Here is a 26,993-nt window from a genome sequence, read left to right on the forward strand (position 1 = left end):
GAATATCACTGGGTTATAAAATGTACTTGATGTCATAAATGACAATACTCAATAGCTGTGTGACGGTATAGTATTTCTTCTTGTGGATACCTGTAGAGTAGGACGTCCTGACTCTTTTCGAGAACACCTGATGTCATTGCTGATTTGCGGTCATTCATTTGCATAATTTTCATCAAAACTTTGTCTGTTCCACCCAGAAACTCTCTCGGCAGATAATCGATAATGAATACTCTCAACGCTTGGCCTTTGTCAACTTACTCAACGCGATGTCCCCTATGTGGATTTTCCAAGTGATGTCCCCTACGTGGATTTTCCTAGTGATGTCCCCTACGTAGATTTTCCAAGTGATGCCCCCTATGTAGATACTGAAAGCTGTAATTCAGACGCAGCATTTCATGTATCGTTACCATGGGTACAATAATGTCGAAATTGAATTGTTTACATGTTTTGATTTGCTTGCAGCACTAAAAGTGGGGTCAGAAAAGTCCCCTGAACATCAGAGTCGATCGCAGTAACCCTGGTTGTCACAGTTTATCATTACACAGTGCACAATGTTCTGTAGAACACATTCATGTACTTGACACGCTTTTAACAAACCGACGGATATAACGAACTGGGTTTTGACCTGGGCACTTATTCAAAGTCGAAATGCAGGTCACGAACTATGGTTATAAGGAACTAAAATCCCGCTGAGTTCGTTACAACCGTAGTGTACTGTCTTTACAAGCCGACGTGTAGATCTAATGTTCCTGATACGGCGTTAAACGGCATTCACTCACTCGTTCATTCACGTATACAGAAACTGATTGAACAACTCTAGAATTCGAAGTATACTTGCGCTGACATCCTTTCAATACTCAACAGCTTTTAAAACAGAACCAACCTGTATATATACAGAATACTAGACATAAGGGAACGATTATCTTGGAAACGCTTGTCAGTCATGTCATTTTGTTCTCTTATTTTCCGTAAGGATGACTAGAGATTGTAGCTATTTTGTAATGATGCAAGACATCCCTGATATAGAGCATATCAGTATGCGGTGGCTAAAACGGTGGCTACTGATCCAGCGAGGTTCAGGTGTCGGGATCGAGCGCACCTGTGACTGGGTGTAAATACCTTGGAGTCAACTTTGTGTGCAGACTCTTTGCGTGTTGTCACAACCCCTAGTGTGTAGTACACAACCCTGTGCACTTAAAAGAACCCTCGAATCCGTTGGTATATGACCAGATTGTGTGGCCACATGAATACGTGCATACACCCAGTTGCGGGTACAGCAACGTGCAGTAAACTTGGACAAAGTACTGTGACTATGTGTCCCAGTCCACCCAGTTGTAAATTTGTGTAGTTCGTTAGAATGAGAGAGTCACAATAAACTTGGTGCGCCTAGTGGCAGCAAGAGTTGTATACTCCCCAGGGAGTTGAGATTGATAATACGACGTGACGCTGAGACGGACATCCAATGATCGAGGGAAACAAATACCAGCGCCTTGAGCAAGCAATAGTTGCATGGATATGTGCGCTATATAAATATCCTATAATAATAACACATTCGTTAATCTTTCTACCAGTTCACTATTTGTGTTTCGGCCAGTACAACAGCTCGCGATGATAATAGACAGGAAAAAAACCCTCAGCCGTTATGATGTAAACACTTGATGTACACTACCTTGCAAAAGAAAGTATACATCCATGTCTGACGGTGACTTGAAATAAAAATTCAAGGAAATGGGTATTCGATGGGGACGTATTGTATTTGATCAGTTGTGTTTGGCCATTGCCTTAAGCCAAACCTTAAGCCTACCCTTAAGGGTGGTAGGGTAGCCTTGTGATTAAGGCGTTAGCTCGTCATGCAGACTACCCCGGTTCGATTCCCTACGTGTGTACAATGTGTGAAGCCCATTTCTAGAGTCCCTCCGTGATATTGCTGGAATATGACTAAAAGTGCGTAAAACTAAACTCCCTCACTCTCTCAAGCCTTCAGTGTTTGCTATTGTTTGTATGTTTTTGAACAAACCCAGTTTTAAGTGTATACTATTTTTGCCCTGCAGTATCAGGGTGTCTACTAATAACAATACAGAATCTCATTCAGTGCAACCTGAAACTAAGTGCGTTAATGAAACAAGGGAACATACAATTCAACTTTGTTCCGGTTGTGCTTAACGCCAGTCATTATGTTGTTGTTTTTAATCATCTCCACTGCAATAAAAGCAAAGCGTTTTTATGTTGATTCATCATTCACACTGAAGGTCTTGGTAATTGTTTCACGGTAGACTTGTGGAGGACATTAAGAAGTCTGATGCATCAATGACCTTCAATTCTCGGTGAGGTAGCCTAGTGGTTAAAGCGTTTGCCCTCACGACGAAGGCCCGGGTTCGATTTCCCACATTGATACAGTTTGTGAAGCCCATTACTGGTTTTCCCACTGGGAAACAGCAAGGGTGCTATGCGATATTGAAACTGAACGTATAGGCAAAGCCAATCTCTATGGATAGTCAACTTCTTCATTGCAATGAGTGCGACGTCTCGGTGTAGGTACTAACACCGTCATCGCTTGCTTAATAACGGTGTTAGTACCTACCTTCACCCATACAACTTCTAAAGTGCCTCTTAAAGATCAAAGCAGTTTTACACACAAGTCTCCATTGTACCCAATTTACCAAAGTAGTCCTGAGCCCCTTAAAGACCCATGGAATGCCAACTCAGGTAATATATAATAGCTATACCATACACAACTGCGAAAAGTTTCCAATGAAAACCTTCGGGATTAAAATCACAAAAACTCTATCAACTGTACTAATACGTGTATAAAGTTGTGTAAGATGTGTTTTACCGGTCGATCGACAACCCCACTACAGTTTCAGTAGCTAATATGGCAACATGATCGGAATTCAAACCTCTAAATATTGCGGCATTACCATACTCTGTCATACAGATACCGAAGCAAATATATTCAAGAAGGCCCACGTAAGTCAGGAAAATATACAATTCCACAACTTCAGGAAATTAAGAAGGTCTCAGGGCTCATTTTCATGATATTGTTTTACTAAGAACTTTCTGTAAATTATATTCATTTCAGAGACTAGTTGTTAGTCTAACATTACCTTAGTTTCTGCATGTATGGAAGGACATCGTTGCCTTTATACGGCTAGCTGCCGGAATCGTCGGATATTGATGGGTGCACAACACACTATATATACTGATAGAAACAAATAAGGGGAAACATGAAAATACAAGTGTTGCTTTATTCTTTTCCAGAATTTCAGAAACGTGGCAAGGAATAAAGACACACTTGTGCTATCATGTGCTCATCAACCTGCGCAATATGGATAAGTCGAGGAACAGGAACATGTATTATATCCCTGTTTCTAATATACTTCTATGTATGTTCCTCTATAATAATGTGAAAGAATCGAATGTTCTTGGTGTGCTTAGAGTAATATCTTTGAAACCTGAGCTTTATTATATAGTCTTTCTGATACAGTATTTTATAATGATTAATGATAACTTTTGTCAGCGCCTTGCTGTAAACGCTTATGTGATTTTTAAACAGAAGCATTATTCATACTTGGAGTCATGTTTTATGTGAAGGTCAAGTGGCAATAAATATGTTTATCTTATATTTACAAACATGTACGCGTAGCAAAGCACGTTTGATGATATTTACAAGGTGTGGATTGTTGCAACATTTGTTTTGATATGCCGTGTCAAGAGGCAAGTGAATGTCTGGTCTCTAACAGTTCATATGAACTTACCAAACTGTCCATCTGTCTGTCATACCAAGTGTCTATTTATCATTGCGTGAAAAGATCACGAAGGGACCAATTACTGGCATTTTATAGACAATATATACATATATTTAATTAAGAATTGTTATATTAATAATTATGCTTTAGGTTGTTGACAAAAAAGACATTGCCCGTCAAACAGGACTGTTAAAAGAATTTTTCTCAGAACATATGCAGGCTTTAATTAAGGTTTAAATTTTGAAATATTGTATTCTCCATTGCCTACCTCCGTCAAAGAATGCCAACTGGTCGGTCTGCAACTGTAATTCAAAGACCTGAACACAACTCTCTATAAAGCTACTGTAATTAAATATACATTTCAGGAGGTTATTTTCTGATAGTTTTCGTGTCATCGGACCCCACGTCTTTGCTCTTATTCGCCTTTATTGGTTTTGCTTTTAAATACGTGCCTTGATTATAATCATCTCATTCGCTCCCCCAATGAAGTTTTCAAATAGTGTTTCAGGACTATTGCTCAGAGGTCGTTTGATCAGGTTCATCATTCACGATCTCACTATAAAGATCTGACAATGTTTGTTTGTGTTAGACAATTAAAGGACAATTCAAATTTCAATTTTCTGAATTTCTTGTCTTCTGTTTGAACTTTTCTTGCTATTTGAACCTTTCTTAGTTAAATTCGCCTTTCTTAACCTCTCTCCTGTCATTTTGTATCTTCCATTCATAATGCCTAGTGTTCAGTTGCAAATTGACTTTCTTTTCTCAATAAATACTTCCTCGGTTGCTATGTGAACTTAACTTTCTTCTATTCACAATAAATACTTCCTCGGTTGCTATGTGAACTTAACTTTCTTCTATTCACAATAAATACTTCCTCGGTCGCTATGTGAACTTAACTTTCTTCTATTCACAATAAATACTTCCTCGGTTGCTATGTGAACTTAACTTTCTTCTATTCACAATAAATACTTCCTCGGTCGCTATGTGAACTTAATTTTCTTCTATTCACAATAAATACTTCCTCGGTCGCTATGTGAACTTTACTTTCTTCTATTCACAATAAATACTTCCTCGGTTGCTATGTGAACTTTACTTTCTTCTATTCACAATAAATACTTCCTCGGTTGCTATGTGAACTTTACTTTCTTCTATTCACAATACATGCTTACTCGGTCGCTATGTGAACTTAACTTTCTTCTATTCACAATAAATACTTCCTCGGTTGCTATGTGAACTTTACTTTCTTCTATTCACAATAAATACTTCCTCGGTTGCTATGTGAACTTTACTTTCTTCTATTCACAATACATGCTTACTCGGTTGCTATGTGAACTTAACTTTCTTCTATTCACAATAAATACTTCCTCGGTTGCTATGTGAACTTTACTTTCTTCTATTCACAATAAATGCTTCCTCGGTTGCTATGTGAACTTAACTTTCTTCTATTCACAATAAATACTTCCTCGGTTGCTATGTGAACTTAACTTTCTTCTATTCACAATAAATACTTCCTCGGTTGCTATGTGAACTTAACTTTCTTCTATTCACAATAAATACTTCCTCGGTTGCTATGTGAACTTTACTTTCTTCTATTCACAATAAATACTTCCTCGGTTGCTATGTGAACTTTACTTTCTTCTATTCACAATAAATACTTCCTCGGTTGCTATGTGAACTTTACTTTCTTCTATTCACAATACATGCTTACTCGGTTGCTATGTGAACTTAACTTTCTTCTATTCACAATAAATACTTCCTCGGTCGCTATGTGAACTTAACTTTCTTCTATTCACAATAAATACTTCCTCGGTCGCTATGTGAACTTTACTTTCTTCTATTCACAATACATGCTTACTCGGTCACTATGTGAACTTAACTTTCTTCTATTCACAATAAATACTTCCTCGGTCGCTATGTGAACTTAACTTTCTTCTATTCACAATAAATACTTCCTCGGTTGCTATGTGAACTTTACTTTCTTCTATTCACAATACATGCTTACTCGGTCACTATGTGAACTTAACTTTCTTCTATTCACAATAAATACTTCCTCGGTTGCTATGTGAACTTAACTTTCTTCTATTCACAATAAATACTTCCTCGGTCGCTATGTGAACTTAACTTTCTTCTATTCACAATACATGCTTACTCGGTGGCTATGTGAACTTTATTTTCTTCTATTCACAATAAATACTTCCTCGGTCGCTATGTGAACTTTACTTTCTTCTTCTCATAATGCATAATGTTGCCATGTGAACGTTAATATATTTGCTGTAAAGTGAATTTCCTTTCTTTTCTCCTATCGGTACTTATTGTGTTCACAATGGTCAAATTCTTTGCCACTTTGTGTGTTTTGTTGTTTGTTGTGTGTTTCTCCTTATAAAGACAATGCTTACTTTCTTAGTTTTGAAGTTCAGTTTCTTTTCCTCTATTCACTATGCTCACTTTTGTGGATGTTATGTGCTATTCACTTTCTTCACTTGACAGTATACTAGTACTCAGTGTGTTCGATTCTATATGCACTGGCTATCTATTTATTCACAAGGTACATGAATCAGTATCTAACATGAAGGCAATAAATGCAAAAGTCGTTTTGTTTATAAAGTGTAATGAATATTTTGTACATCACGTAATCTCGGTTTGCATTTTGGGGTGAATAAAATAGTAGTGACGAATGAAGCTGGATCCAACACCTCTCAAAGCAAATACATATGAGATGTTTGAAGTCAAACGTGTGATAGAGTGTTTGATGCCTGGTATCCGACTTGCCTGGATATTTTTAGAGAGCATGTTCTGGAAGATCTACAGACAAACGGGGCATGTCAAATCTTGTCGTATATCAGAAATAAAAACAATGTTTAAACTAAAAACGTCTACTCCATCGCGAGACGGAATACAAAGAGGCGTTGGTGAAAAAATAATTACAGCCGATATGAACGGTAAAGATCGTGAAACAATCGTTGTTTGTCTTCCAGGTCCATTTTCGTTTTATCAGATAAAACCCTTCCTCGCTCGACTGTTGAAAACGTCATTCAAACAAACCCAGCAAACCTCTAAGAAGATCGCCAAAACACGCGCTAGAAGATTTGCCGCGAAATCGTGATGCATATTAATGTATCTGCTATCGACTACGTCACGGTGCGTGATGGCTGTGATACGCTCGCGACCATTGTGGAATCGACAAGGCAAGTACAAGTCACGTGCCTACTGAAGGCTTAAATTCCACCTCGCATTTCCTCGCCTGGTGAAATTCGCTACCGGTTTTTGGGGTGCAATTTGAGAGGACGGTAGTAGCGAGTCTGACAGCATACCGAGTGTCACGGCGCGGGCCTGCGACCACTCCCTGCGTAGAACAGCTGTATATTAAAGGTATGTAACAAAATATTTCCCTTCTACTCGGCGTCAAACAGGCGATATCCCGCCGGTCCGTAGCACTTTAATGTTATACATTTTATTAAATTTGCCTGTCATTTGAGATCGTTTTGTTTTCCAGCTCTAGCTTTGTAGTTTCATTTTCATCACACCCTTTGCCTATTTCCTTTGGCGAGTGTTTATATAGAATATGTTAAATGATTTTCTTTGCGCCGTGGAATGTTTGAGGGATACCGATTTAAACATTTTTCTTTTCTTATTAAACCACCTGTGTTGACCCCGAAAAATGTCATTCGCGATTGCTGTATAAACTTTCATATCTTTCATGCAATTGAGTTTATAGCTTTTTACAGGTTGTGTATGATATTGCATACATTTGTGTCAGGTTATGTCATGCCATTACACTAATCGTATCGTATAAAATAATATATGTTAAAATGACAATAAAATGTAGTAAATACTTTTAAAATATTTAAGGTAAAGTAAACAAGCTAACGAAAAAATGTATTACGATATAGAAATGTAAACATAACAATGATTCTTATGATAAGATAAATGATATAGAGCCAGGCGTCATAACATGCTCTGTTTATACAGAAATATTTATGATATTAACAAGACTGGAGTCTCCGTCTGTGTGTATGTATATCTTATCGGTATTTCATGGTGGCTTCAGTCTCAAACGTGTCTATTGCAAGCCTCAGCCACTGACAGCCTGCTCTCAATTTCTGGTGCATGTGTCTATTGTTATGTTTGTATCAGTTCGTCCTTGTACATGTACGCTCAATTACATAGGTTATTATTTAAAACATTTGAATCTGTTGTTATTAATGAACCATATTTTATTGTCATGCACTGGCTAAATTACCAATTTTAACAAAAGATGCTCTTAATGATTTCAGAATGCCCGATACTTGAAATTAAGAGGGATATTAGAATTAAGTATAATTTTCATAACTAGAAATGCAGGAAGAGTTTGGCGAAAGGGTTCGTCGGATTCTATAGTTACATGGTGGAGTCATAATTTCAAAGTAATTGCCTTTTGTACGTATGGGTTTTTTTTCAAATGATGATTGCATAATAGTTGGGAGAATAAGAATCTTCGTATCTTTCAGACATTTGTACATAAATTATTTGCATATATTACGTAGTCACGGGCTAATCAGTGAACTATTTATATATCTTATACTGTTGTTATTACTGTATCAAACAGTCACATAACTGTATAAGGTCACGTGAGAATTACCACTAAACAAAGTATTAACGACATGACTGCACGTCAGCTGCGGAGTTTCTAGATTTGTTTTGAGTGGGGCATTATTCTCCCTCCAGGGGATGGCGTGGGCGGGGGATGACCAACAATCGCCGTGTTCTCTCTATGGACCCAGCGTCTGATTTCAACCCGATGACAAAGTACATACTGTGTTTGGACGCCTACATTGATGCCGATAGCAGATAGAATTCATTTTCTCCGTCATTGGCTGTAGATGTTAATTTCAGTTTTACACTATTTTTTTACATTGTAATTTTAGCATCGTTTGCTTCTATCAATATCTGGGCTCTTTGAAAAACGGTGCTGTCATATTAGTGCGGACAGTGTGTGAATTTCGCGTTGATACTTCAACAGATATCTCAGTTTATTTTATAGACCAACGTGGTCCAAATCAGCATAATTCCATAAACAAGCATATCATATGATACAATAATATAAATGCATTACTAGATATAATAATTTACGTCCATAAATTTTATATATACTTCTCAGCGGCAGAATGTGAATCAGTGACTTTTGTACGTGACATTTTCCGCTCAGACCTTAAACTCTTTTTCAAATTTCATTGTCTGGCAGGGTTGAAAGGTGCGAACAGTGAACATGTGGGTGGTTTAATGAGAGTCATGGCACCGTTACAATGATGAAATGTTAGCAACATAACAACTTTCAGACAACAAATATGCACAAACCCTCCATATACATCCACTGTTTACCTGCTACTGTTCGTGTTTTAATACAAACAATGATTGTATATATCAGAGCATTTAGACACCCAAGAGAATATTCTTGCATTACATGCTTAATAAAAACGGACACCAATTGTTTTAGAGTTTAAACAAGAACTTATTTACATACAGACGAATTATATTTTCATGCATTAATCTCCAATGTGCAAGAAAAGCATTGCATTGACATTGTAACGATTCTGTTTTATCAAACAAAGTTGGTGACCGATATATGTTAGTTTATGCAGTCTTTTATTACACAATCAATGCCTTTGTTTCGAAATTATAAATATTTGGGCGAGGTTTATTCACTTTCATCATCAAATCGTGTTTCCTACCGTGGTTCACAATCTAGACATGTCAAAGAAACCCGTTACTAGTTCCTGTGTAGCAACCAGTGGCTCCATTGGCCAATGTGTGATTTATTTTGACGCAGCTTGTTTAAAACGAATAAAACATGGTTTAAGAATTTTAAACGCCCTTGAGCAATTTTATAAAAATATATGATAACATTAAAATTTCTCTTAAAACCGTAATCATCCATGTTAATAATTACTGCAGACTAGTCCCAGAAAAATAGGCATTAGTTTATGTATCTAGATCTTATGATAAAGTCTGAACTATTTTTTCACACGACTTGTTTTCAATCAAACACAACTGGCGACAAGGCGGCTGGTTTACAAGACTGTTTTTTGCTTTTCTCCAACTCTTGATTTACAATGAAACTTTTTAGTGGATAGCCACCCTGAAAGACGGCATTGTTACCCCCCTTGTCGGAATCAGCAGTCATTTAATGCTTCACTGAAGATAAGGCGACAAACATCTTATTACTGTAGGCCATGTAATGTTTTTAACACATTACTTAAATGTTACGCGAAACACGTGGGTCTTTCTTAACCACTATCAGATTTTCAAGATATAAGTCTTCACTTTCTGTATGAATCTAAATTGAAAAATTAAATGAATAGGAACGGAAAATATGTTCACAAACCGTCAACTGTTCTTATTCATCAACGCAAACTACATGTCAGTGACTTAATTAATTTTCTTTTTGATATTATTCATTAAAGTTATTTTGAAAATGTTAATCGTTTCAGGGTTATAGTTCAATAGCTACTCAAAACACCAATGAACACAAAATCTAGATGATATATCTAGGATTAATTAATTCGATCAAACACGAATAACAAAGTGTTTGGGCGTCGTTTTAAGTGTCAACTCGATCCCTTTAAAATTTAATTCATGTGGTGGTGTGGGTTTTTTTTCGTTTAAGGCGGGTTTTTTTTAAATCTGAAAATTCCCTATACTGAAATATTTGAAAAATTGAAGCTATGTACAATATGTAATTCATTTAGTCCGCACTATATCAAGATGTCTGTTCCAAGCGATAACATCGGATCCAGTTTTTGCCGTTTTAAAGAGATCCTTTTACAGTTGCGACATTACGCTGACACTAGTTCTAAACAAGGGGTGTCCAAACAAAAAGATTTTGATCGAAATCGGTAAGGAATTCTTAAAAGTAAGTATATCGCATGACAAGCTGCTAGAATCCCCTTATTTTGAGGCAAAGATGAGACGATTTCGCTCAATTTACGACCAGAAATGGTCTTTTAAGTTGTTGTTTCAAGGGAGTTGATAGTTGGGAACTTTTTTTAAATTATCAAGTAAACAAACAAACCCTTTTTTGTCAGGAATGGGACAAAATATTTTCTTTCTGCACACAACTTCGGGTACAAGAAACGGCAAACAGTGTGATAAACATCTTAGAATAAGACCTTTCGCCTATCGGTTCGTTTTCTAGTTTCGGGGAAATAGGAAAATGGGAAATTCAGACTCTATTTCTGTTTTTTGACTCGTTTTGCCATCCCGATTGATATGTATCGAGTTTTTAGATAGCGCGTGCTGAAATTGATGTCAAAACACGAGGTGACGAAACGCCATGCTTTGCATCATATGGACAACGAGCACCTGTGTGGTTGGAAGAACGTTGCCTGTCTTTTCGCAGCAGGTGCTTGAGTTTTCTTGGGTTCGAGTTTCCTTTCGTAAACGCCCTTATCTTCTCTTGATCACCCCATCAAAAGGAAGCGAATAAATTTATGCACGAGCGATAGCAAACGGTCAGTAAAGATGTCAACGATGTTATCGGAAAACAATTCATTTCATGAGAAAGTTGTCGAGTTCTGCTAATTGACAGCAATTAACACGTCCAGCGTGTCAGAGAACAGTTTAGAATTGCGTTCTAACAACAAGAGATTTTTTCACAGTGATATACAGCTCGGAGATTAAGGTGATATATACAAGATTTGGTGTCGATTTCACGTGGAGATGTGTGCAAAATCACGTACGGGCGGTTTGCCTGTGTAAATGAACGAATTTTTTTTTCATCAATTTTTTGGTGGTTTTCGAATCCGGGCTAGCTGGTGGGTTGTCCATCAACAGTTTGATATCTGTGTAATTTACAATTGGCTGACTGATTAGAGAGCAAGCGCCTTATCTCTTATCAAGATATGGTCATTCACGAGTTTGACGGCACCGCCCTTTGCGAATCCTGTGTACAAATCTGTGGATAGCCTCAAAAAAATTGACAGAGAACAATTTTAAAATGTAACTGCGTTGTTGGACACATCCAGGCAAGAAAAAGCACATATAATTATACTAATCAACTTCACATATCCATTGTTAAAAAAAATCACATCATATGACTCTTCAAACTTCGAAAGGAAAATATTTTTCAAGATATTGTTTATTTGTTATATATGTACTTGGAACTGCTTTTCTTCTTATACGTCCTTCAGAATCTTTTGATATTGAGAAACAGTTTCGATTGTTTGTTTGTGGAGAAAACTGAAATGTATTTCTGCATTCTCATTTATTATCGCTTTGATATGTTCAAATTTGAACAAAAAATTCATATCCCAAATTTCCTTACTTATAAAGTATGTATTATTCAACATGAATCAAGCTACTCTGCTGATAACATATATCAAACGTTGTGTTCGCCATGTAGCCGAACACTTCCGAATTTACACTATCCATGTTGAAGTATTTATTTTATGGACTTATAAATCTAAACAAATATGCTTTTTATTTCGTTTCACGCGGAAAATTCAACATTTTAGCGCACTTGGGAAATTCTAAAAACACTCGGAAACCACTTAAACCGTTCTAGCTCTTTTATCATTAGATGCAGAAAATGGAAGAAGAAAAAACACATCTTGAATATTTCTATAATGTTTAAAACTAGACTGTTTATAGATAGGAGATACGCGAAGGGAGCGGTAACATAGAAAAGTGCTAATGTATTTGATAAAATTTTCAGGTCTGATTTAGCCTCAAATATACACTCACTCACTTAGTTGTATTTGGCACGAGTACCAAACACAAAAACAATACCGATGATGTGTTTTATAGCAAATACTGTTTTGTAAATTATATGCCTTTTAAAAAACGCACATAAATAAGTTTGAATCAGACGATTTACGATACATGAATAAACAAAGTATCATTGGCAGATTCCCTCTCAGCTGATGCGAGAAAATTAAAAGAAAAACCTAAATCAAATGCTAAACTTCAGTACTGAAAGTTTATTAGAAGTTCCTTAGATAAAAGAAAAACACTCTCAAACACCGAACTGTTTGACATAAAAACTATAAAATTGAATTTCTCTTTTATATTAATAATATGCTTTGTCTCAATTTTCTTTAAACAGTTTTACCATTTATTGCTTTCTGCTGCTCGGATATTGAGAACGTTTTTTTTTCAGTGGAAGTGGTGTTGATTTCATACCACGAGACATACGTATCTTATACCCCTCTAAGCTAGTTATCTCCAACTGTATCGAGTTTCTGTAAGCTCTGTTACTTGTAAAACAGAAATGTGTTTATTTACTCAGGGATACATGTCAGATTCCATGGATAAACTTAATCAAAATAATAATTTCATTTCCTCAGCGCCTGAAACTCCCATTTGAACGAAACGACCCTACAAAACAAACCGATATTTACATTTCTGAGACGCACTGAACCACACAAGCCGGCGGTGAGATATTAGAACGTTGGGCATTGATGAATATAATTTTTTTTCTTAGATCTTATATACTGGCGACATTGTTTCTAAGATTTGAAGCGAAATATCAGTTATTTGTGAAGAGACATGACTCAGCTACCAGATTCCAAATCCAGGCAGTATAATATATGATTGCACGGTGATAAAATGAAACTTAAATTCAAGCCTTGATTGAGATTTTTTATCTGGGTCCTCCTCTCGAGATCTGCATATTTTGTTCCTGGATTTAAACCCTTGGTTCACAGACATATACAAAATGTCTCGAATGTTTTAGAAAGAATACGAAAAATAGTCCCAACCCCTATCATTTAGAAATGTCACCGCTTTTTCTGGCACTGTATTTTCTTAACTTTATGTAATTGTCAGTTTCATATGATTCATATGTAAAAGTATCATATCATACATAGCGTCATGAACAGCGCCATACCAAACTTCCTAAAATATCCAAGGCCGTTTCAAAAGAATGCTTTAATAACTTTGACAGCTACACACGTTACGTCTCACAATAAAATATTTTGATTTAAGCGCACCGGGGCAAAGGACATCTTAATTTAGCAAGTGTGTGTTTGTAGTTTTTGACCTGATTGAAATAACGCGAGTAAATTCCCACGTATTTGCCTGCCATATGTGAAATCTCATGCTGGATTCAGCCTGCCTTCCTTACGACTAACTTTCATTCGTACAGATCGCAAATTAATTTTCACATCCCAGTACCTTTTTTTCGCTCTAAAAGCGTGGTTCTCGAATCTCTCATCGCATGAGGTAAATCTCGGAGTAACGTAAACAGTTCCTTCTTCGCCTCCCCCTCTCCCCAAAGAGGCGCCCCTTCCGAGTCCCGGTACAACAAGGAATTATCGGCTATCGTGAGGCTAACCGCCACAAGCACATATCAGCCACTGTAATCTCTGATCCTGATACTCAAAGGAATTGTTAAATAATGTATTTTGGACAAACACCTCACTAGTATTCAGAAGCAATATGTATGTTTAAATGGTCTCAGCATACATTTTGTGAAAATAACAACATCCCGGAAATCCTGGTATATATGCTCTGTACACTACTGAAAATGTAAATATACACGTGCGTGTTTGTTATCTGAATGTTTAAATGTATGAATTCCATCAACACGTCCTCGGCGAATTTGAAGACCAGGTAAGTGAGTGACAGAGTTTAGTTTACGCCGCACTCAGCAATATCCCAGCTATACGGCGACGATCTGTAAATAAACGAGTCTGGACCAGACAATCGAGTGATCAACAGCATGAGCATCAGTCTACGTAATTTGGAACCGATAGATATTCTACACCTCAGTATATAGAGTATACTACATTATAACGTCTTTTAATAGCATTTTAGAAGTTGTGACTTATATACTGAACAAAATTTATAGAAAACAACACATTTTATTTCGGTATAAACTATACTTTACTATACCCAGACTAAAATCTAGTCACTTAAAGGAAATATTTTACAGAGGGACTGTTTATAAATAGTAACCATAAAATATAATGAAAAGGAGTCCAGAGACTTTTTTTTCTATTTCTGAAAATATCGTTGTCTAGACTTGCCATACATTATAGACTTGCTTTGGCTTTCTTGGATATATTTGTTTCAGGTCAGTATGAAACATTATGCCATATGGAATATTCTGCAGTGTACTATACACCAACCAATAGCTGTCGGTAGTGGCATTGGAAATGACCACTACTGATGCATAAATCATCATCATCATCATCATTAAAGGTCTTCATTTTGTAGTCGACAGGTGTCAGTGCTTAAAATTCCCTTCGTATGGTATAGTGATAGTGTCGGCTGACAGTAACGTTTCTGTAATAGCTACGTCCTATCCATAATTAAACATTACGTTTGTATTGTGTATTTGTTTCACTGACACACATAAATTAATGTGTGATGAATCAAGCCGTAAACACGTGGAACTGCCATGGTAACCCCCACCCCCTCTTGTTCAGATGCGATATTTAGGGAGGACGTAAGCAAGAAACAATCCCTTAAGATACTTAAACACAGTGTCTTACGTCATCGTCATATTATCAAAGGAGACTGAACTTCCGAACCCTTTTGACTTACGACGTCATCACTCTGACGTCATGTTGTGTAAGTCGATGAACTACTTGCCCATGAGATGCTGTTCGATATTCAAAATCTAATTTCATTTAGAGACAGGGTCTTAGTCGAGACAAATTCCACCTCTTTCGGCGCTCTTCAACAAAGGCAAACGGGCAGTCATTTTTTTGGACATAGATGGATAAGTTCCATGCAAAAGGAGAAGTGTTGGATCTGGTCATCCAGTCATCTTAGGTGCTATGATACAGTTGTCTCCCCTAGCCGTACCAAGGTCCGCTGATCGTGAGTTCGAATCCCGTAAATTCAGCTCACACACCCTCACACTAGGAGTGTAGGGTTTGTCAGTATCGTAGCAGTCCTCATCGCTAAGTGGCATTCGTCTGAATCTCTCAGCGCTGAGATGCAATTTCAGTGCAACGATATTTGGAAATGCTGTCTATATAGATCATAAATATTGATAATCGTTAACTAATTATCGATCGATTACTGATAAATGCCTAGGAAATAACCATGAGTAAAAATGCAAAGAATCTAAAACAAATGAATATATTTCACATCAGTGGTAAGCCTTGAAATGTTTATACACGTGTTATTGCTTACTGAAAGACCGCCCTGAACATAATTTAGAAGAAGCCCATGATTGAAAACCTAACTTTGTATGCTGTATGAGTAAGTAAATTTTTTTCTGTCTTCAGTTCATGTATGATATCATCGATGACACTCTCTTCATATCGATAGTCATTAAAAACTGTTCTATAGAAGATATTTGTGATTATCGTTCACTTTAACCAGTCCTAACGATATCACCCTAGAGACAGAGATCACGATGACACCAGCCTGGAATCATAATGAGATGGAGAATCCGAAAAGAAACTCAATCAATAGTTGTCACTGGAAGTTACTGAAGGGATCGGGTGGTCAGGCTCAGACCGCTTTACATAACCGGGCGTCGGAGGAACCTAGTGCTTAAAGTGTTCGCTCGTCACGCCGAAGACACGGGTTCGATTCCGTACATGATTACAATGCGTGAAGCCTCTGGTTTCTCCTTCCGCGATACTGCTGGAACAATACTAAAAGCGGCCTAAAATTAAACGCACTCTCTCTATATAACTGAAATGTTGCTGATCACGACCTCTAACGACACCCTAATGAATATATTCACCATGTCCTGGTTACCTTGGAAACGCAGGTGATAAGAACAAGGAACGGTAACTGTCGATGACACCGAGGCTATATCAGGAAACCAGAGTCACGTCAAGGATGGTAGTTACAAGTTTATTTCAGACGTGCGTAAACTAGATGCTAAGTCGACATCACCTTTGTTAATCCTTGTCTTGGTAACGTTAAATGTGCAGCTGGTATTCATCGGGTGTTTGTTTTGTTGTTTGTTGCACGAAATATTCAAGCTATATGTATGTGGCGGCGGTCTGTGGCTCATCGCGTCCTGGTTGGTTAAGACCGATTCTTACCCGGATTTTAACGGTTGGGTTTGACATAAGGGTAACGCTATTTTTCAGGGTATTTTCATTTGCAGAAGCCCGAGGTTTTCATTGAAGTATGACTGGCCTACGAAGGAGGGCAGTTGAAAAGACCCAGGGCTTCTGCAAATCATAAAATCCTGAAAAATAGCTTAACCGTCTAGCTAAAACGGATAGAATTTCTAATAAAATAAATACAAATAACGGTGTTGGTTTGGGCGCATTTAATGCTAACAACAAAGGAGGGAGGTCAGTAACACATTTTTACAAACATGGAAACGTCATAAAACAATACAGATGACGTCACTGTTGAGCGTCACTAATAGAGACCCTCTGTTCTGTTTTTCTCTGATGCCAGTAAATCTGTGACAGGAGGCTACCTGATGCAGACATCAGGTGTTTACGGGTTGGGGAAACAACCGAGTTCAGTTATGGTGATCACAAACCTATACTGGGGTGAACCCGAATTCGAACCAACGGTTATTGTTTTTTGAGTTTTTTGAGGTTATATTGTGCCATACTCAAAGATGATTGGTTAGTTTGCTCAATACGGCGCCATGCTGCTGCATTGCTAGGAGATTAAATCAATGAAGTCAACCATTTTTGTCGCCAACAATCGTTTTGTCATGAGAACAAGGCGGTGTCTTGTATTCCAATCGTATCAGTTAAGCACAATGCCAGATCTGAAAATAACGTGGAAAATAGTTCCAGGACAACCGAACCATTAGGTTTTAAAAATCAGTGACCCTATCTACCCTGTCTTTACGACAGAGACAGGGCCATTTTGATGCACTTACACCCGTATACTGATGTCGGGATGCACCATGTCCATTGAGACCACTGACGTAAATAATTGTTATGTCGGAGATTGTCGTGCGATAGTATCCAACCCTCTGAGTTTATTCGCCATTCTTAACAAATATTTCACTCGAGTTGTGTCTAGAAGTGCCAAATCCGGCATTATACGAACAGTGGTGTATTGTATCCGGCAGTCATTGTGCACCCTAGTTAACACTGTTAAAACCTGAAAATCACACAATGATAGTGCTGACCCATATTGAAGTTCCGCGTCTTGTTTACAAGACATGCTGGGTCAGCGTTGTTTGTCTTTAGTAATGCAGTTACATTTACAACAGAGATGAGAAATATGAACTCTGTAATTATGAAAATGATAAATACTCAACTTGCCAAAGATTTCCAGACCTACTTCGGAGTTTTGTTTTAATGCCTTTGTGGTATTGTGATGTGCATGGTTCCATGGTGCAGTGGAAAGACACACACGGCATCTTTGTCACCCGATGTCACTCGCCCGTGTTTTTCATCCCCCCCCCCCCCTCTCTCTCTCTCTCTCTCTCTCTCGCCATCTAGCCTCTCATACTGCTCTCTGACCTGTCTAGGTCATACCATGTCTCTCATTTTGCTGTCTCGACCCATCTAGGTCGCACTGTGTCTCTCCTCCTGCTCCCTCGGCTCATCTAGGTTGCATCTAGATCTCTAATCTTGCTGCATCGACCCATGTAGGTTTCACCATGTCTGCCATCCTGCTCTCTCGATCCATCTAGGTCGTGCCATGTCTCTCATCCTGCTGTCTCTCATCCTGCTCTCGGTCCAGCTAGGTCGTACCATGCCTCTCATTTTGGTGTTCCGACCCATCTAGGTCGCCCCATGTCTCTCATCATCCTACTCATGGCCTATATACACCATGTCTCCTCTCCCTCTCTCGCGGTCGCATTACCCAGGATATAAGGATAGTGATGCGCCATATGTCAAACTTGTAAACCGTTTCACAAATTTCATATCAAACAATGAGAGGCGAAAAACTACCTTATAGAATAAGTTATTGATAACGTTTGTTTCAAATGTGGAAACATTAAATCTGAAAAGTCTTTCAGAAAAGTATAAAAAGAAGATTTCATTACACTTTATCGCATTTCAAGCAAAATGTTATCAAAAGAACACAATGAAATATCAGTAAGAATGATACATTATCAGTTATGCCTCCTGATCATGTAATGCGTTATATATTTATACATGTCGTCATCCTCGAGCCCCTGTGCAAACAATATGCTGATAAACACTTGTGCAGGGTCCTTTCCGGAGTCTAAATGAATTAGCCCTGGGTTCACACACAAAAGAGTTTACTCGCTCACTCTTCTTTAACTGTCTTTCATCAAACCTAACAGACACAGTCTTGACCCCAAATTTTAACTCTCATCATTTCTCCTGTTATTACGACCATGGCACGTGAGAGGTCGCTATTGTTCCCAAACCTCGCACGCGCCTGACTGTCACATCGAATCACCGGGTCCAGTTCCAACGGACAATTTAGAAGTTGAAAATATTTCCGTCCAAGGACAAAACAATTACTATAAATTTATTATCGGAAATCATTTTAACGACCGATGCCAAACGTCTTGTCCACTTCCTTTATGTTAATCCTTAGCTGCGGATTAGGCCCTCGCGTTTCCGGTGTACCGAGGGATGAAGAAGCTTAAGAGGCATTAAATCTCGTTCATATTCGGAACTCAACACATAAAAGAAAGTGTACTAATTCTTCAGATGTTGATTGTTTTATCTGATTGGATGAAAGGGTTAGCGAGATACATCAAAGTGTCGATATTGGGATTTCGTTATACGTGTTTATTCACTGCTCTTATAAATATGATGAAAAATCAGCACGGGTATAGTTGATCCATCGTCTTCGACGGTAACGCGTTCACAAATATTTGTATCGCCTCCCGTGTTTGGAAACATATCGAGCACTGTTGTTTGTGTGTATCTAGGTAATTTGGGTGAGTCTTATCTTTCAATGAAAATTATTGGAAAGTAGTGATATTTGTTTAGTATTACAGTACTGATATAGTTTACTTGTAAGCATATTGTATACAAAGTATACGTTTCCCTGTAGTACTGAATACACATGAGGTGCGACCATTCATAGTGTGGACGTACACACTTCCGCAAGGTATCTAGTGTCTTACACTTCCGTGATATTATTATATTTTTTTTATGAAAGATTAATTTATCATATCTGGTATCTATTGTGTTCGGACACCAGGATGCGTATCTCAAACAACGTGCTAAAAAGTGATGTATAAATAACGTCACACGATAGAGGCTTGTAACGAGGAGTTCGGCGCTCATGGAGGAGACCCTTGGCGGAGGTAATGCCTTTATTTCAAATCTTAAGCATTCAGTAGAATATTAGAGTCTGTTGGTCATATGCAGTTTTATAAACGTTTTTCATGCAAGTCTTTACATCAACGCTGTTTTTGATGGTGGCTGAAATTTAAACAAATATGAAGTAGTTATGAGACGGTGATGATTTGTTACCCGTACCAAATCCTTTCTCTGAACGTAAGTTTGGTGCATTACGGTTAAATGAAAGATACACCCCGGGACGAATCTCGGCCGTGACAGAATACATTTGATATTTAAAAAAAACATGTTAAAATCGTTAACCAGAGTAAAATCCTTTGATGAAACACGTTCTTTCGTCTTCAGTACGTGACATTCTCTAACTGAAATGCAAAAATCGAAATAGATTTTTGAATGTTTTCTAACTATGTCATAGCAAAGTGATGTAAGTTCCATGTAGATTTCAGGCATTTGCTTGACTTCCGTACATCATGTGTTGCAAACTAGTATGCGGTTCCATCTGGAAGCAATTAATTCCTTTTCTAAACATTTTGTTTTCGTATATCTTTGAATGATCGTTAAATATTGAATTGGTGTTCGGACATTCTTTCACCTTGCCCATCATTTGGTTTGCTAAGGTTCTAAAAGTTTCATAAGTAACAAAGCTGCCGCACACTTTAATGTGGACAAGAATTACTTCATGGCGAGCGATATTCCTTGCATGTAATATATCTCTGGTATCTTAGACATAATTGCAACTTTGTGGTATCTTAGACATTTATTGCAACTTTGTGGTGCCATGGGCATTTATTGCAACTGTTTGGTATCTTAGACATCTATTGCAACTTTGTGGTATCGTGGACGTTTATTGCAACTTTGTGGTATCTTAGACATTTATTGCAACTTTGTGGTGTCATGGGCATTTATTGTAACTACTTGGTATCTTAGACATTTATTGCAACTTTATGGTATCGTGGACGTTCATTAACATGAGATGAATATCATTTGTAAACAGTTCCATAAGTTATTTTAAATTCTCCGAGACATGAAAATATAGACAAAGTGATGTTTAGCTTTGTCTAGGTGTACACCTTTGTGACTGATAATGGATGAAAATGTGACAAAAGTATATGGTCGTTATGTACATATTTGGTTGTACAATAAGTATTAAAGTAGGACGAACAATCGTTAGTAGGAGAGCGTCTCAAAGATCAACTCTAAACTGAAAAACGTTATTTTTAGATTTTCCTCTCGGAATCATCTGGGTTGTTCAATGGTAAAGGCGCTGATTCATTCTGTAAAGTAATGTGTTCGACTCTCCAGGGGAGTATTGTTACATAGTGTCTACCATGTGTCCCATGTTATCAGTTTTCTAACAAATCAAATGATACTACCAAAGAAAGCAGCACTTGATAAACATGTATCATGCTGTGAATTCTTAGGTTTTGTTGAATAAATCTATCGCCGTGTCAGCCCGAATGAGTGCAGTCGGGCTTCAGTTGAAATAATTGACTGTAAAGTGACAAATTTGTTTTGGGCATAGATTGGCATAATGCTCTAAGGTAATAATTAATAGTTAAAGTCGTCATATATATATATATATATATATATATATATATATATATATATATATATATATATATATATATATATATATATATATATATATATGCGATCATAGATGCATTACATTTGTTCTTTTTGTGTAGATTTGCATTTTGAAAGGATAGGATTACTAAGTATACTTCTCATGGACTTTTAGTACAATCTTGGAGTAAGGCTATCGATGCAATGTCTGTCGTCGGAGAGCCTTCCGCGTGAGAAAATGCACGTTATTGTTAATTAAAAAAAACAAAAAACACCACTACAACTGGTTTCTGTGCTAGCGAGTACATTGACCTGCCATTATCGATGGAATTTCAAATGCCCATTTTAGCCACCATGGTGAATGGTGGAATAATATTAGCTATTTCCAGTTATATATATTTACTCTTATATAACAGGGACGGTGGGTAGTCTAATGGTTAAAGTGCCCACTCGTAACGCAGAAGACCCAGGTTCTTTTCCCCTCATGTGTGCATTGTGTGAAGCCCATTCTGGTGTTGGGTGCGGCATAAAACCCAAGTCACACACGCCTTTGTACACGTGACCACTCGACAACCTTACTCTTTTTCTAAGTGACGTTAACCGATGGAAGATGAAATGTATTGCAATACTCGTCTAATGCTACTTAATACCATTGCTGGTTGATGTAATAGGATGTCCCGCGGCGAATGTTACACGATAATTGTTCAGGTGTGTTATAATTATTTTGTTATTTCATGTCTATGGTCTTCTCCTGAAGAGGCAATACAATCATATATTCACCAGAACGTGAAATTTCTTGGAACGTCAATAAACAAATGCGCAGTTTAGATGAATCGTATCGGAACAACAGGAACCGAAGTCGACATATGAAAGTATTTTGAAGTTTTCAGAACTTGAGTTCAGCAGGATAGATAACGTAAAGTCAATTGTTTACAGGGAAAGTTGCGATTCCGGTATGTCGTCGTTAGCATCGCATAATTAATTATAAACACTTCGAGCACATCGCAACGCTATTTGATAATTAGTGAGGTCAGGTGGGGTGAGGTGTATAAAATCGAGTTCACAATTAGTGTACTTATTTAGCGGCGTGCATGCACGTGCATGTGTGTTTCTGCTTGTAATAGTCTCGACTACTGATGATTTTATTGTACTAGTTACTGCGATGCCATGGCCAAGTGTTAACATGAACACTCTCTCAGACACATGTTATTGACTCCGAGCCGACAAGTCCTTGTTTTAATATCCCAATTACTCCGAGCGATAGGCAGGGTAACATTAAGTACCATCCGTTAACGTCTTTCAGTATGACAGTGCATGGTCGAGATCCAGCCCCCGATGTTCTCCTCTCGGGCTGATGCTTGAGTTACTAGGACCATTTCTAAGCCGGATTTGCACTGGGCTCCTTTTTTTACCATACATAAAACTTGTCTTTGTAGTTATGGTGATCATTGCATACCACGGTGGTGTACTTAGAAAATGTTGAACAAGAAGACTGTCACTTGAGGGAAAGTAATCAAATCTGTAACAAAAACCCTTCACACTATTTCAAGAGGCCATGGGACATTACTATCAGAAAATGTAAATTCTACATTGTATTTGATTTGTTCCAGATCCGAAGCTCACGATGAAGTACGACTTAGTCCCGACGGACACCGAAACGCTCATCGTCTACAGAGACCGCTACGATGACGGGACGGGCGACTCGGACAACACCGACACTACCCGAAGCGAGGAGAACGACCATCGGATGTCTTACGCCACTTCAGATGAGAACGATGACGACGATATCATTCATCATGACCACGATGACGATATTATCCATCACGACGATGGCGACGACAACGTCTTCTCTCCTGCGAGTCCAGACACAGACAAGTCGGCTCAAGATGGCGGCTTCATCTGTCTACAAAGCATGCCAAGGTCACTGTTACCGCCAAGGCACGTCCTTCTCAACTCGAGTCCTGCCGCGCTGGGTCAGGACGGACCTCTGGACCTGCGACAGAAGCAGCAGCTAAGGAGAAGATACAGCGATCAAGACCGGCCACCGTCTCCATTCCGGAAGATAGCTCGACGGATGTTTACCAACAGCCGGGAGAGATGGAGGCAGCAGAATGTTAATGGGGCCTTTGCTGAATTGCGGAAACTTGTACCGACCCATCCGCCTGATAAGAAGTTGAGCAAGAACGAGATCCTTCGTTTGTCTATTCGTTATATTAATCTTTTAAACCAAGTCCTGGAGTTTCAAAGTCGACAGGATTTCGGTCACGAGTTACCTGACCGACACGACCCTCGGGCAGACATCATGAACATTAGTCAGGACAGTGACGTCCAAAATGCGCAACGGCCATATTCCGGAACACCCACCCCTTCACCCCACTCATTTTCAACCGGGGTAAGTGGTGACAGAGGAGCAGACGACACTTCAAACTTGACTTAAAGGTCAATGAGAATTCGGTGTTGACGTTCTACAAATGTTTGACAATATTTAAGTATATCAAAGATTGTTGTGTTTGTTGAAGGATCCTAGTGAAGTGATGCTCGAAATAGTGACTGAAACGTCCGAACAAGTGATTAGGACTTGAGAGGGGTGTTTCGTTACCATTTCCATATGTTAGCCCCAACCTATCAACATTTTCATGTTATCGTTTCATTGTCGTAGCCAGTTTAATTGTCCTCCGTGTGATGATTTCTGCTTTTGTCATCATAATGTGTACAGCCTGTGAAGAGCCGGTTTAGACTTAATCTTCACCAACCCCTGCCTACCATTTGAAGATCCGGGTTCGAATTGGTCTTCAGGAACATATGCCTCTCATGAAAGGCGACTAACTTGATTGGGCAGTCAGGCTCGCTGTCTTAATTCATGTATGTCATCGTTTCCTGACTGCATAGATCGATGTTCGTGTCAGTCACTGAAATGTTCTATCCAGAGTCGATTATTTACAGACAGCCGCCGTGTAGCTGGACTTGTGCTGAGAGCAGTTATTCGACGTTAAACGAAGAGCATTTACATGGAAAGACATACGACTAAACCCATTAAATTTTGTAATTGTAATCATCAATCAATCCTTGTACGCTAAAAACGCTTATCTCCTTCAGCAAATAACAATCATAACCAACCGTGATAACATTACAGGTGTCCAACTGTATAGTTTCCAACACCATATATACCCTTAAAAAAGGCAGGGGATCTTCATTTTGTTTTTATTTACGATTAAAATATTTAGGAGATTTATCGGAGTCAATCAGTGCTGATATTGAATGTCTTGAGAGTGCATCACCATTTGCAATTCCTTTCAACAGTTGTTATTTGGAATGTAGACGCTTTTGAAAGATGATTGGTGTATGGCATGTAATTTGCATGCATACGATTTTCATTTTAAAACAAACGACTGGAAACAAACACTAACAAATGTGTGATGCAAGATGAGTTTCAAAATTAATGTTCTAATTGATTTCTCGACCTTCATGAAAAACGTCAACATCAAAAATGGGACCCCTTGAACGTGTATGTGGTTACTGCGTTGTGTTTTGGGGTGGTAATTGAGGGAAATGGTGGTGCGTTCATAAGATGTCTGTCCTTGAAACGTTTGATAACGTTTACTCTTCCTGTCCAAATTTTAAGTTCATTATTCTCTATCTTTTAAGAGTATATGTAGTGATACGCACCATGAGCTTAGCAGTTTTCGTTTCAGTGTCTAGTTCAGGCAGAACAGATCCTATTATTTCCATGGTAGAACGTTTTATCAATGTCGTTCTGTTTCAAAATCCTTATGTTCCATCATGTACATCTTTGGCAGCTACTTTTATTCTCTGAAAGGACGATCCAGTCATTTTAGGAGGAACCCAAGCATATATAGATAATGCAGCATGTGAACTCGATAGGACTTCTTAAATTTCGTCAAAACCTCAGGAGATTGTTCTAAGGATCAGATAAGTAAAAACATAACAGCACCACGCGATTACCAAACGGTCGAAGGCTTAGTGAAGAAATGTGACGCGGTAAATTTTTATTTAACTTCTCCAGGATTACAAACCCAGGAATGTTATCAGCTAACTTGGATTTTTATTTTTAAAAACCTGAAAAAGCAGGAAAATGCTCATTATACGTCGTTTTAAGGACGGAAATTAGGTGTAGTGGTATGAATACTGAACCGCAAAAGAAACGCAAAAATGAAATCTTATAAAGTAAGCGATCATGTTTACGTCTTCTATTTGAAAATTCGACAAAAAACGAGTTGCGTTTCTTTTGCTGGTCAGTATGCTTCCAACCATTTATCTCTGTCATAACCAACGTTTTCATCACATTTGTTAGTGTTAGATTCCCAACACGCATTACGATCAATGACCTATTGGACACTATCGTGAGAATCTCCTGGAGTTGTTGTCGTGCCTGACTCAGAGTGTCGGGAAACGGGCCCGAGTTGCCTTCCTTCCGTGCAGGGAGAGGGCAGGTGCTTGTCTCAAGTGCGCAGGGTGCTAGGAACATTTCTCGACCGTGTCATCATAGACCCCGAGCCTTTCATCATCACATGTGATGTACATCTATGACCCCGTTAATGTATTGTTGTTCTGTCTGTATTGTGTATAAACGTAAAGTGGCCACACCCCTGCTTATTTATGAAGGATTTTGCCGATAAATATATTTATTATTTTGAATGAGATGTCAGGTATAATAAGAATGATCATATTAATATTGTAGTTGTGACAATTTCTGTTGTTTCATATTTCATAATATGCTGTTTAGGGAATGGTTTCGTTTTGTTCAAATATGTCTGAAAGTCCGTGTTCCCGTTTAAGCATTAACTTCCGGGAACTTGTGTCCTTGAATATTTCGTTATAAAAATGACTTATTCCCGCTAAAACGTTCCGACTAAACTCGCTCTCAAATAAATGTAATAATGGTTTGTTTGTGTACAATTTATATCAACCGATCCACTACTGTGATACTTCATAGAGACAAATGTAAGCCTGAGACTCGAATAATTTCAATGCGGGCCGATATGTCTTAAGTACTAGCCCATATTGAAGGACTGTAACAAATTCCTGTTCTATATTAACAAATTTGTAAAAATAATGATATGCATACATCATATTTATTTGGTTTTTTTGACAAATGTAATATCCTTATTATATATGCAAACAAATTTCGTGATTATAGATTGACTTCTCGTTCTCAAATGTTGTAAAGGGAGATAACTTCTAGCTGAGATTATATCAACGTGGATGGAGTTAAATTATTTGCCCAGTGATGTTAGTTATTTACAATTTTCATTTTCAGTCGTGTATATATGTAAATAAAATATGTTCAGTGACGTTTGTATCATTCGTTTTGTTTTTGTTCTCCACGGTGAGAGAGAGACTCAGGGCACTACGTTTGTCGAACTCGGGTCCTTGGAGTGGCGAGCGAACGCTTTAGCTACTTGGCTCATTCCTCCTTCTTCTCAAACACCACTGTATTGGTCATGTTCTATACCATAATTATTTATGGAAGGAATTACATTTTCGGGATAACACCGACTTTCTC

General features: G+C 38.0%; 1 protein-coding gene across 1 annotated transcript; it reads left to right on the forward strand.

Moving 5' to 3' along the window:
- Nucleotides 1-6,850: 6,850 nt before the first annotated feature.
- LOC137290759 (pancreas transcription factor 1 subunit alpha-like) lies at nt 6,851-26,781 on the forward strand. The gene is made up of 2 exons (XM_067821876.1): nt 6,851-7,115; nt 23,080-26,781. Exon 2 carries the CDS (start codon nt 23,094-23,096, stop codon nt 23,904-23,906), a length of 813 nt encoding a protein of 270 aa, XP_067677977.1. The 5' UTR covers nt 6,851-7,115; nt 23,080-23,093; the 3' UTR covers nt 23,907-26,781.
- The last annotated feature ends 212 nt before the right edge of the window (nt 26,782-26,993 follow it).

Source organism: Haliotis asinina, chromosome 7 (assembly GCF_037392515.1).
Source record: "Haliotis asinina isolate JCU_RB_2024 chromosome 7, JCU_Hal_asi_v2, whole genome shotgun sequence".
Classification (NCBI taxonomy): domain Eukaryota; kingdom Metazoa; phylum Mollusca; class Gastropoda; order Lepetellida; family Haliotidae; genus Haliotis; species Haliotis asinina.

Excerpts from the sequence above, each read along its gene's own strand:
- LOC137290759 (XM_067821876.1), top strand. The coding sequence starts at position 23,094 with ATGAAGTACGACTTAGTCCCGACGGACACCGAAACGCTCATCGTCTAC.